Here is a 14,025-nt window from a genome sequence, read left to right on the forward strand (position 1 = left end):
GCAATGCGGGTTTTAGAGCCTGCGGCGTGCTGGGTCTGGTGCTAGGCACTTTACGTGCATCCTGTCATCTGTGCTCCACAACGGTCCTCAAAGTGTACGTATGATTACCCCTACTTAACTCTTGTGAACACTGGTGCAGGGAGGATAAGGAACTTGCCCAAGTCACACAGCACAGGCAGCATGAAAACTGCAGAGCTGGAATCTGGCTCTGGGTCCGCTACAAAACTGCCCCCCACACCCCTTCATGCTCCTCCTGCCATCTTGCCCACTCCAGGGCAGATGCGTCCACCCAGCGCAGCACGCCTGGGCACTGATTCATATGTGCATTAGCCACTTTCCTGGCTTCTCGCGAGTCTCTGACCTCACCCTTCTTTCTTCTTTTCCATGGATTTCTTTTTCCTTTCTTACTGTGTTTTGTATATCCTGTAAGCCTCTTTAACGGTACCCTCTTTAAAGGCAAGAACAGTTTTACTTAGGCTGACAAATCAGAATCTCGATAAAGGGTATTAAAAGAAATAGTCCTGGATTGGCAATCTTCTAAACTAGATTCCACATTTTATTCATACAGATGTATAATTTATCACTCTTTGCAAGTCAGTGTAAGAACAAGAATATTTCAGCATCCACACTATGTTTGCTCTTGCCGTTTTCACTAAGTACATCAGCAGAAGGGCTCATTGTTAGGGGGTTTTGGGGGATTGTTTTAGGTGTTTTTCTTTTTTTGTTTTGTTTTTTTTACTATTGTGCTCAGTTCCATTAATAATGTATCAATATTGGTTCATTAGTTGTTACAAATGTAACATAATGATGCTAGATGTTAATAACAGGTAAAATTGGGTGTAGGGTATATGGTAATGTTCTGTACTGACTTTGCAAATTTTCTGTAAATTTAAAATTATTCTAAAATAACAGATTTTTTTTTTTTAATACAATACAGTTGGGTGATTTTGTACAGACATGATTTTTCACAACAGTGGGGTGAACACCAAAGACCGAGATTGTTAGGTTGTATGGTAACTCTATTTTTAGTTTTATTAGAAAAAAAATTACCAAACTGTCTTCCAAAGCGGCTGTATGATTTTGCAACTGAATGAATAAGAGTTCTTGTTTCTCATCCTCACCAACATTTGGTATTGTCAACTTGGGGAATTTTACTGATTCTAGTAGGTATACAGCAAAATCTCTTTGTTTTAATTTGCACTTCCCTAATGATAAATGATGCTGAATACTTTTTCCATATGCTTATTTGCCATCTATGTTTCTTCTTTGGCGATATATCTATTCAGGTCTTTTGCCATTTTTGAATCCAGTGATTCCTTTTCTTATTGTTGAATTTTAGGAGTTCTTGGTATATTTTTGATATAAGTCCTTTAACAGATATGTGACTTACAAATATTTGCTCCCTGTCTATGGCTTGTCTTCATTCTCTTAGCACTGTCTTTCACAGAGCTAAAGTTTTTAATTTTAAGTTCAACTTACCAATTTATCTTTCATTCATCATACCTTTGGTTGTTCCATTTTTAAATTGCACTTCTATAGCCTGTTAAATTTTTTAATCATTGTCTGTCTTTTATCAGAATGTTGTATTCTATAGGCAGAGAATGTCTGTTTTCTTTCTTCAGTATACTATATTTCCAGCCCCCAAAATAGGGCAGGTACATAGTACTTAAATATTTGTTGCATTGGTCTAGTCAATTAATGTACATGGAGATCTTTCAGCATCGCTATCATCTTATGTAAAATATGGATAATAAGACTTCCAAAAACCAACAAAATAATATTGAAAGAATATATGCCAAGTGTCTTACAAATGGAGTGGCAACCAATAAATGTAAGCTATTGCTTTTATTATTCTTCCTGAAAGATTATGACATTTTCAAAAGCCAAGAGCTCCAGAAAGAGGGGTTGGATGAAAGAGTAATCTGTCATTATCTCCCAATATGTTGAAACAAGAGCCATACACGGGGCCTCAAGTTGACAAGGGACATTCCTGGGCACTCCACTAGTGCAAACTATGGCATACAAATATGTTTTATTTAACCAAATATGCAACAGTTAAAACTACTGCAAATGTTAAAATATCCACTAAGAGGAATCTTAAATTGTATAGCATTTTCACATTTATGTGTTTTTCTTCATGATATTTTCACATCAAACGTCTTTTTATTTTTTTGTCATTATATGTATCTCTAGGTTTTTTTTCTATTTTTTTTAACTTTTGATATTAAAGCTTCTGAAAATTAATTACATTCCTGGATAACATCCTTTTCAATGAAAGAAAAAAGACTTAAACTAATTAAAGATGACATGCATAAAGACGTATAAAGCTTAGACTGTTAGTGATTCTCAAACTTTGGAAGCATAAGATTGGGGTACTAGCTGGAAATAAAGATTTTTAGGGGTAGCTCAGCTATATTGAATCTGGGTTTGTGGCTAGGTTCAGGAATTCCAATTTTTATAGGCATTACCCATCTTCAAACAGGTGATTCTGAAACAAGTGGTCTGTGAACTTCATTTTAAGAAGCACTTGAGAAAGAAGCCTCTATGAAGAAAGAGAGGAGATGCCGTGTGAGGGCCGGTGAGCAGCATGGCACAGCAGGGCATCATTGGAGCCCTGACTCAGCTGTACTGAGTCTGCAACTGAAGAGATACTTCCCATTCCAACTTCAAGGTCTGCTTTTGCTTCATCTAATAAACATGCACTTTATTATATTACTTGATATTATTATTATTATTGAGAGAGAGTGAGCGAGAGAGTGAGTATGTAAGCTGGGGGAGGGGCAGAGGGAGATAGAGAGAAAGAATCTTAAGCAGACTGCACACCCAGCATGGAGCCTGACATGGGGCTCGATCTCACGATCCCAAGATCATGACCTGAGCCAAACTCATGAATCGGTTGCTTAACCGACTGAGCCACCCAAGCTTCCCGATAATATTATTTTTTAAAGCAGCAGATCTACACTCAGCAAAGTCCAAGCTCAAGGAAGCAAGACCCAAAGAGAGAAATGAGTGCTCTTTCTCGTTCTGTTGCTCTTCCCTAGGATTTGCCTCTAGAGTCTCCATTTTCTTTTTTTTTTTTTTTAAAGATTTTATTTATTTATTCGACAGAGATAGAGACAGCCAGCGAGAGAGGGAACACAAGCAGGGGGAGTGGGAGAGGAAGAAGCAGGCTCATAGAGGAAGAGCCTGATGTGGGGCTCGATCCCCTAACGCCGGGATCACGCCCTGAGCCGAAGGCAGATGCTTAACCGCTGTGCCACCCAGGCGCCCCTCGAGTCTCCATTTTCTGTCCTGAAGTTCTCTTCTTCTCTGAAGGTGCATCCCTTCAGTGGAGACCTGTTCCCTTAACCCTCCAGTCATACAAGAGTGAAATCTCACCCATGACTAATAGGATGCTACATTAGAACACAGTAACATACCACTCATACAAGCATAGTCAAGCATCAGTGGAGAGTCAGCACACAGCACAGAAAAGCAAGTTCAGTATCTCTAGGAGACCAAAAATTCAGAGTACCAAGAGTAGAGGCATAAAGCAAGGGGTATTTGGGAGATACTCCTCCTGAGAAAAAGGACAAGCAAAGCAGTAGCAGAATCCTTCTTAGAGAGCTGACCTCTGTGGACAGTGCTCCCAGAGAGAACATTCCCTCACCCCTCCCCACACTGTGTTGTTTTACATATTAATAGGGCAGGTGGAGGATGAGGGACGGGACTATCTGACAGTAGGAGCTTTTTGGCCAGGGAAATGGCCTTGGACCAGATCTTAGCTAGAGAGTTCACAAAGTTGACAACAACTACAGTTTCAGCTGAACCAGCTCATTCCACCAACATCACACCCTAATAACAAAGGGGGTGGGGAAAGAGAAAGTCTAAGTCATCAGGGGGCAAAAGGTTTCTCTCCTCAGAGATGTGAGGGACACCTTTCTCTCTCCCTTTACTATTTCTTTTCAGTCTCGTTCTGTGTCAGTCCATTGCTCATTTTCTCAATAAATATTTTTTTAAAGATTTTATTTATTTGAGAGAGAGAGAGAGAGAATGGGGGAAGGGGCAGAGGGACAAGCAGACTCCCTGCTGAGTAGGGAGCCTGATGTGGGGCTGGATCCCAGGACCCAGAGATCATGACCTGAGCTAAAGTCAGATGCCTAACTAACTGAGCCACCTAGGGGCCTAGTTACTCAATAAATATTGATCGGGTAAAAAAAAATTAATGATGGAACTAGTTGATATCACCATACATCACTTAATAGTTGAGGCTGTATCCAAACAAAGAAACAAAAACCCTGTATGAGCAATGAATGGTTTTACCATATCTGACTTCAAAAAAAAAAAAAGAAAGAAAGAAAAAAAAAAAAGGTTCCATGAAGAAACTACCTCTTTTATCTATACTTTCTTGTCTCCATGAGATCTCTCTTAAAGTTGGAAGAGGGCCATGTACATGTCTGTCTCTACTCTGGCCTAGCATATCTTGGTGGCCGGTTCATGTCTTAATTGTTTTTATTTGTTGTAACTTCCTAGACAGAGAATGGGCAATCAGAGAATGCTGTTGACTGAAGATAGAAAACCCAGGCAACTGATCCGTAGCTCAAGAGGGTGTGGAGTTATAAAAATGGGATGGCATAGAAGCAACTGCTGTGTTACCTCTTAAATGGAGCTGCTTATTGGACAAATATGAAGAAGACTGCCTGTCACCCAAAGCACAGCTTTTGGATCTATTTCAAATCAAGGACGATTCATAAAGGCAATATGTGAGCATCCCATTGCTAGCAGATGCCAGTACATACCAAATAAACAAATTAAATTTAAAAATTCTTAGCCAATTAAGCCTGTTATAAATTGGTCTTTTCAACTGCAGTAACAATCAGTTGTATTCAATAAATAAATCCCTTGGAAACATATGAGAGACCCACAGACATTCTGGTAACAGCCATTTTTTTTTTTTTTAAATCTACGACAGTAGTCAAATATTAGTTATACACGATCCATTAAAACCACCTCCTCTTTTGTTCAAAATAATTGAGATACTTTCATCCAATCTACTTTGGTTCTAATCTTTTCTATAAAACCCATTGTTGGGTATATCTCTCCTCCTTCCTACCTTTTTCCTTTCCTTTTTTCTCTATAAAGAAACATACCTTCTGCATTATCTCAAGCAACCAACCTGAGCCTTTCTCCTTTGTATCTACAAACGCTCTCACCAGTGGCTCCCTCTCATAGTATATGCTCTGATACTTCTGATTTGGGCTCAACAAAATAAGCAAATACGCAAAAAATCATATTCTTTGCTTGCCTTTAATATTTCCTCCAATCACTCTTTCATTTTTCTCCTTCCATACTGTGTCAATCTTTGGAATCATGCCATAAGTGCTCACTATGTGCCAGGCTCCAGAGATACATAAAATCGTGATAACATATGGTCCCTCAATTGAGTACCAGACTATTTGCAGAAGCAAGAGCATAATGTTGTATATAGTGCAATGATGGCCAAAGAAGACTATGGTGAACTTTCTTGCCTATATCCACTACTTCACCCTCTACTCTCTTCCTTCAGCTTCCTGAAAATAAACTAGCAAAATCTAAGGCATTTTCTTATTATTTGTCCTCCATGATCTCAGAAGAAGACCTAATTGCAAGAGCATTCCAGAGTCTAGACTGATCATTGTCTCCTTTGCAAAATATTCTATTCCCTTGGATTTCAGGATTCTGTACTCTCTTTGTTCTCTGGTCATATTTCAGGGCATGCCACTCCTCTCTATTTCTATCCCATCTTGTAATCCTAATTGAGCCTTTCATCCAAAACTAAACCTACATCCCTCTATTCTTCCCTATAAATCTATCTGCAAGTACTCAAAAAAAAAAAAAAAAGGGTCTGTTTCTGAAAGCTTCATTTATCAACTCAAAAGATGTCAAATTTCTCTGTTTCTCCAAAGTCCCATTCCCATAGCATTAACCATCTGCTAGGAAGTTCCTCTCATTCATTAGTGTTTAAAATAAAATCAGTCATTTCTGCCCATCCCTGTCACTCCTTAGGTATCCCAATTAAGTTGTCTACAGCCAAAAATTTAGAAAATTGACTCTTGTTTCTTCCTTTCAACAAATGGCAAATATTTTATTCTTTTTCACAATGTTTGTAATTATCTAGTTTCTTATTTCTCTTCTTATCGCCACCACCTGAATCCTAGAACCTCAAAGTATTTTTGTTTTGTTTTCTCTTCAGTATTACAATAACACATAAGCAGTCTGAGTCCAATATTTCAACTTTCCATGAAGTTGCCAAAATAATCTCTAAAATACCACTTAAATAGGTAGGAGCCAATCAGCTAGCCTCCTTCTTTTCTTCCTATCCTTATTCCATCATGTTGTCTATAAGAAGCCCAGTTCCTAAACTCTTCCCACGGTGGTCCCTTCTTATCATCTTACCAGATTTCTAACTATGCCTGAATATGAAACTTCTCATCAAATCAAGGCTTTTCTATCCATTCCCCAATTGTCAATGTCACTTTTACCTCTTCGCCTTTAAAAATCAGGTTGCTTCAACTTTTTTTTTTTTTTAAGATTATATTTATTTATTTGACAGAGAGAGACAGCCAGCGAAAGAGGGAACACAAGCAGGGGGAGTGGGAGAGTTCTGAAGAAGCAGGCTCCTAGCAGAGGAGCCTGATGTGGGGCTCAATCCCAGAACGCTGGGATCACAACCTGAGCCGAAGGCAGACGCTTAACGACTGCGCCACCCAGGTGCCCCAGGTTGCTTCAAGCTTAAATGCTTACCCCACTACCCTTGACAGATTTTTAATCCATGCTCAGCTTAAACATACTTTCTTCCTTGCTAATTCCAGCTTCATACCTTTCTTTTCCAACAGCAATTTAAATATTAACTGTCCTATAGATTTGGTTCCCTAGTGTATACTTAAAGCATGTTCTCAGAGTGCCTACAGAAGGTCAGGCATTATAAAACATCATTTAGCACAGAATATATCTATCCACAATATATTAATTTAGAATACCAGGCTGTTTCTCCTATGTAAATCTCACCTCTCTAACTCTATGTAAACTCTCAGCTTATAGGCCTGCTAAAATGAGTGACTGCCATCTGCTACCTAATGTGAAATGCTAGCTGACTAACAGGGATTGATGAGTCATCAAAGTGGAGATAATGGACAAGAAGTGGGACAAGAATGGACAAGAAGTTAATCACCTGGGGAACTTTAAAAACCTTGATGCCTGGGTCCTACTCCACAGTTTCTAACTTAATTGATAAGGGTTAAGGCTTGAACATCAGGAGTTTCAAAAGCTTCCCAGGCGATATTAATATTCACTGAAATTTAAGAAACCCAGACTAGTCATAGTTCAGAAAGAGTTTCCAATCCAGAAAGATCTTGATGGTAAACATTAAAAATGTTTTGGCATTCTCTGTCCCAAGGTTTGTTTGGCCCAGAGCTTCAATATAAAGACATGATTGGAATAATTTCCTTTGCATTCCTTACTAGGAGCTCCTCTACGTATGGTTCACTGGCTGCACAACTATTAAATCACAGTTTTCTAGGACCACACACAACTATCACCAACTCCAAGCCACACTAAGCTACTCAGTACCCTTCTGGGAGACTACTAAAGGCTGATTCAGCTCTCCAGCACCCTGCCTGGAAGGCCCAGGACTGCTCAGTGATTGGAAAGACAGCTACTGCCGTAGGTAGGTTGTCAGATAGATTTGATAAATTATAATTAATAAATATACTCTCTTTTATATAACATTTTTAACAACTTTTACTTTAGCTATGATAGACACACACACACATACACACACACACACACACACCCCTGACCAAATACCCCATCTTTACCTAAGTCTAAATATCAGAGCTCTAAATTTTAAGTACAATGATTTATCTTCTTAAATATATATTTTGATGATTTGTTTTTGTTACTTGTTTTTAACAGAAATTCTATTATATTTGTACTCAAAAACTTCTTTTTGCAGGTTAGTATTTAAAAGCACAGGAAGATCTTCTACTGGAATATTCTAGGTTAAAAATATTGTCACCCTTCTTACTGAGCACTTTTAAGAATCTGGCATACAGCCTAGATTTAAAAGAGATAATACATTTTTCAAATGAAAAAGAAATTCAAACAACACTAAGCCTAGCCTAGAAACAATAATAGCATAAATAGATAATTTCATATATAATCTTGCCATATTATAGTGATTATAATCATGAATGCTGTGAAAACTCAAAAAAACCCCAATAAGAAATGGTTTTGTATTAAAAGTCTGAAAATGGAGTTGTACAATATTAAAACTTCAGGCATTGACTCTGAAAATTATTTAGGAATAGCAGGGATATTGGTAAGAGAAGGAAGGGAAAAATGAAGGGGGGGGTAAACAGAGGGGGAAATGAACCACGAGAGACTATGGACTCCGGGAAACAATCTGAGGGTTTTAGAGGCAAGGGGCTGAGGGGATGGGCTAGCCCAGTGATGGGTATTAAGGAGGGCACGTATTGTGTAGAGCACTGGGTGTTATATGCAAACAATGAATCATGGACCACTACATCAAAAACTAATGATGTACTGTATGGTCACTAACATACCATAATAAAAAAAAAAAAGTGGCAACACTTCTGATCATTTGATTTAAAAAAGCAAAAACAACTCAATAGTAAAAGATCATCTCTCATAGATTCAGTTCTAAACTACACATTATTTGATAAGTGAGCATATATAGATACTAGGGCCACTTTATAGGAGGATATTTCTTGATGGTAGCATTCCCATAATTTCTGAATATCATCTTACAGGTAAGAAAGTAGATCTCTATGATGGAAGGAAAGATACTAAGTTTCAAAGTTTCCAATAACTAAATAATCCTGTTCTAATCTTTAAGTGTTCCCCTCACTCTCCCAAACTCTCTCCAAAAATCAACCCAGGCTCTCATGTGTTAATAAAATCTGGGTATGGGCCAATAGAAAAATTGGGCAAAACTGGATGGGCTAAGAAGAGCCCATTGGCACAGATGCAAAGGAGAGCCTGAGGGCTTTGTTGTCAGGTACAAGAGGCATCTCTCACATATGACAGACATCTGAACTCTATTTGAGAGTGAAAGATATTTGACAATGAGAGAAACAGACAAGGAAAATTTCCAAAGCTTTTGCCCATAGAATGTTTGTTACTCTGCAGACTATAGCCATGTTTCCTTAAATTAGACAATGTTCAGCAAAAGGGACATGTGATAGTTGAGCTTTTATTTTATTTTGTTTAAAGATTTTATTTATTTATTTGAGAGAGAGAGAGAGAGTGGCAGAGGGAGAGGGAAAAGCAGACTCCCTGCTGAGCAGGGAGCCCGAGGCGATGCAGGGCTTGATCCCAGGACCATGGGATCATGACCTGAGCAGAAAGCAGACACTTAACTGACTGAGCTACCCAGGCGCCCCCGCTAGTTGAGCATGTATACAGTTTACACATAGGCATCATTTCTGATGCACAATTTTTCTATAATAAGAAGTGGATAATATAGAGAAAGTTTAAAATATCCTCCATAAGAGTGACCTTTGTAAGCTGTCCTAAGCTAGCATCTTTAAAAAATCTCACTCTTGGGGCACCTGGGTGGCTCAGATGTTTGAGCATCTGCCTTCAGCTCAGGTCATGATCTTGGGGTCCTGGGATCGATCGAGCCCCGTGTCAGGCTCCCAGCTCAGCGGAGAGCCTGCTTCTTCCTCTCCTTCTCCCTATGCTTCTGCTCTCTCTGTCTCTCTCTCTCTCTCAAATGAATAAATAAAATCTTTAAAAAAAAAATAATCTCACTCTCATGTCCCTGGACAGGCTGGCCAAGAACTATGTTGGTTATTATATCATGTCCAAAAAAAATAGCATTCCTTATGTAAGCTTTAAAAACTGAAATATTAATTTCTACATAATGTGTGAAAACTAAATTGTGAGGAAAAAGTAAGGGAAAGCTAAAAGATTGCTGAAAAAATCAAAAGGGAAAATATATCACCGTAAAAGAGAAATGCTTTGAGAAAGCATCCTAGGGGCCAATCAAAGCCCTCTTCACTAGGGATAGGTTCACTACCCTGAGTGTGGTGATGGTTTTAGAGTGTATACATTTGTCAAAGCTTATAAAATTGTGTGCTTTAAATGTATGCAATTTATTATATGGCAGTCACCCTAAAAAAGAAAAAAAAAACTACATATGCATGAAAACAAACAGTGTACATTTGCAATTCAGAAGGAATAGCAGTCTTCAAGAGCACTTGAAAATTTGGAAGATTTCATGTTGTTAAAACACGTATACAAATATACTCCATCCACATTAGATGAAATATGTAAAATTTAGCATTTCAAATTACATAACAATTTATATTAGGGTAATATAAGTGAAATTAACTTTCAGGGGAGAGAAGATGGGGGAGAAGATGGCAGCATGAAGCATGATGGTTGTTGGTGGAGAAGGAGGGTTGGTACTTCCAGGGACAAATATCCATCTGTGAATTTAAAAAGTGGTAGGTTTGTAAGAAGAAAAGTGATAGAACACTTATTCCTCTATTCCTTCATTTATTCAACAAATATTCATTGAAGTTTTATGACTGCTAAGAACTGCAAATCACGGATCAGCAAAAGAGACATGGTCTGGTCTCTATCTTTACTAATTTATAGTGCGGCAGGGTAGAAAGTTATCAATCAGGTTACCCCACAAATATTAAAGTCTCCTATGCAAAGTGACAAGGGAAAAGGCCATGAAAAAGTATGACAGGAGTGTCAGGAAAGGCTTCCCTGGGAAGGTTTTCTCTGAGCTGGGATGCACAGAATGAGTCATCCTTAACCATGTAAAAGAAGACAGTGTGAACTGAAGCTCAGGGGCAGGAAAAATGTGGGACTTTCGAATAAAGACAGGAATTGGTCCACTTAAGAGATATTTTGGAGTTAAAAATCTATGGAACTTTGTAATAGACTGTATTTGGAAGGAGAGAAAAATAACAAGAACAATACCAAGATTTCTGCAATGTGCAACTGGATACACAGGGGCGACTTTTACTGAAATAGGAAATGCAGAGGGGAGGCCAGGCTGGGGGTAATCTGTCCTGATTTCATAGTGCCTTAGCATTTTCAACCAAAAATTCTGAATAGAACTACACCAAAATTAAAAACTTCTGTGTATCAAAGGACACAATCAACAGAATGAAAAGGAAACCTACAGAAAAGGAGAACATGTTTGCAAAACAATATCACGTAAGGGGTTTATACCCAAAGTATATAAAGGATGCTCACAACTCAACAACACAACCCGATTTAAAAATGGGCAAAGGACATGAATACACACTTCTCCAAAGAAGACACAAATGGCCAAAAAGCATGTGAAAAGATGCTGAATATAACTAATCATTAGAGAAATGCTAACTGAAAGCACAATGAGCTATCACCCTACACCCATTATGAAGACTATGATAACAAGGAAAAGAAAACAAGTGTTGAGAAGGATATGGATCAATTGGAACCCTTGTGCACTGTTGGTGGAAGTGTAAAATGGTACAGTTGCTATGGAAAACAGTATGGAGGTTCCTCAAAAAATTAAAAATAGAATTACCATATAATCCAGTAATTCTACCTCTAGGTATATACCCAAAGGAACTGAAATAAAGAGATATTTGTATATTCATGTTCATAGCAGAATTATTCACAATAGCCAAAAGGTGTAGAAACACGTGTCCATCGATGGATGAAGGGACAAAGAAAATGTGGTATATACATATGCTAGAATAGTTTCAGTCCTAAAAATGAAGGAAATTCTGACCCATGCTCCAGCACGGATGAGCCATGAGGACATTACGCTAAGTGAAATAAGCCAGTCACAAAGGAATACTATATGACCCCACTTACATAAGGTATCCAGGCTAGTTAAATTCACAGAAAAGAAAAAAGTACAAGAGTGGTTGCCAGGGGCTAGGGAAATGGGAAAATGAGGAATTGTTTTGTAGGTATAGAGTTTCAGTATTACAGGGTGAAAAGTTCTGGAGATTGGCTACTCGACAATGTGAATATACTTAACTCTACTGAATTATACACTTAGAAAAAGGTTAAAATGATACATTTTATGTAATGTGTATTTTACCACAATTAAAAATTTTAAGTATGCTGAAAAGTTACATTATAGCTAACTAGCTAGCTATATAATTAACTGATCCATAGATAGCTAACTAGCTGTGAACTGAAGATATAAATTTGAAAATCATGCAGAGCAACAATAATTTCATTACACTGCTTTACAATCATCTCCTCCCTCCTCTTTAAAAGCCTGGGTATTCAGTGACTCTGTAAGTATGAGGTACTCTCATGCTGTCCTCCCTGGAGCCTCAGTTTGACACAAGAGTCTGCATTCAACGACCAAGAGAAAACAACTTGCAATTTTGGAAGTAAGAGCAGCCATAAAGCTTTCGGAGCTGTGCTGTACTGTCACAACTACAAATATCTCTATTTGTCTATGCACCTAATTCCAGCAAATATTAAAAATGACAAGCGCAGATACTGAGGAAAAAATAAGACGACTTCTTTGAGCAAATATGCATTGATTCTAGAGATAAATCCACTGTTTGCACATCAATATATACCCTCTTGAACAATATTATTCCTCCTACCTTGTTTGCGTACATCCTCTACCGCAGCGACCAGTTCTTCTTTGAGATCTTGACTCTCCTTAGCGATCTGTTCACCCTTATCCAGGAAGTTTTGAGTGGCTTGCTCTACGGATGCAGCCAGTACATGGGCTTTCTTTGACCTCCCTTTCTTTTTACCAGATGGGCCTTTGTTGCTTGTGTTGACAAGGGTCGTCACCTTGAAAATGAAAGAAAAACTGTCAAGCTGATCTGCACAATTGTCTAGAAAAAAAACACATTATCAACTCATCATTTTAAAACAGCCCTTGTTTATTAAATCATGAATGCACATCCCATAACCTAATCTTAAGGAAAATGGGGAATTATATAGGTTAGCATATACATAAACAGCCATTTATTTCATAGAGGAAAAAAAAATATGTAAATGAGTTGAAGGAGCAGAGACCCACTGGTAGCTTAGTTTCCAATTCACTGGAGGTTGTGCTTTCATGGATGGATAAAGACAGTGCACACTGGAGTAACCAGCTTTGGGGAGGAAAGGAAAGGAAAACCAACGTGGAATTGCCTCTGAGCACTGACTCAGGAGAACCAACAGCCTGTCCTGGGTCCCCAGAGTCAGGACAGAGGTGAAACAACAGTTAATAAAGGATGGGCCATCAATACCCATGCTTTACAGGTCACTTTCCAAGGGCTTCTGAAGAGCGTTGCTATTTCTGATTACATCTTATAAAAACAAAATGGTAAATTTGATCTGAGGGAACCGAATGATTCAGTCTCAACATTTGGTTAACCAGCTAAAATTTCCAGACTTGAAATTAGATTTTCATTGCCACTTTTCTTCCAAGTATCATAATTTGTGTACACATCTCAACTGCCAAACTCCGTTTAGCACCATAACTAGAGCTATTTAATTTGCTAACAAAGCTGTTAGGATCTTTCAAACAACTTATCTCCTATAGATTTCTGATCCCTTATTTTCTACCAGTGAGAAGTTTGAGAGTGAAATGAAAAAAAACTGGTTTCGTATTCTGATCAGCAAAAGTTGCGAGTCATCGTGGCCTCCATATTTTTTACCGGCTTCATAAGAATATGGCTGCTGTGGTTTATTTTCACTGACATTTGCCCTGATTAGCAGACTCAGGATTTCATTGGAGATTATCAAGAAAGCTAGTCCACAGGAAAGTTCCAAATGCTGTTGTTTCTGCTATTTTACTCTAAATCCAATAGCAAACAAAGGGATTGGTCAAAGTCACAATTGATGTCCAGTCAGTTTATAGGGCAAGCGATAACACCAGAAGGAAAAAAGTATTGAATAAATGTGAACTAAGATGATGAATTCAAGCAGAACCAATACTTAAGAGGTAGGGAATGTAACACTGGGAGCTGTCATACTTAGCTCTCTTTTGATTGCTAAATAATTAGATAC

General features: G+C 38.2%; 1 protein-coding gene across 4 annotated transcripts in view; it reads right to left on the reverse strand.

Moving 5' to 3' along the window:
* Positions 1 to 14,025, reverse strand: part of CTNNA2 (catenin alpha 2) — a 952,920-nt gene that overhangs the window by 845,150 nt on the left and 93,745 nt on the right. For all 4 annotated transcript variants that reach the window (XM_008700056.2, XM_008700055.2, XM_008700054.2 and 1 more), the window contains exon 2: positions 12,621 to 12,816. In XM_008700056.2, coding sequence (XP_008698278.1) covers positions 12,621 to 12,816 — 196 coding nt within the window. The remainder of the gene's footprint in view (positions 1 to 12,620; positions 12,817 to 14,025) is intronic.

This window comes from Ursus maritimus, unplaced genomic scaffold (assembly GCF_017311325.1).
Source record: "Ursus maritimus isolate PB19 unplaced genomic scaffold, ASM1731132v1 scaffold_6, whole genome shotgun sequence".
In the NCBI taxonomy this organism is placed as follows: domain Eukaryota; kingdom Metazoa; phylum Chordata; class Mammalia; order Carnivora; family Ursidae; genus Ursus; species Ursus maritimus.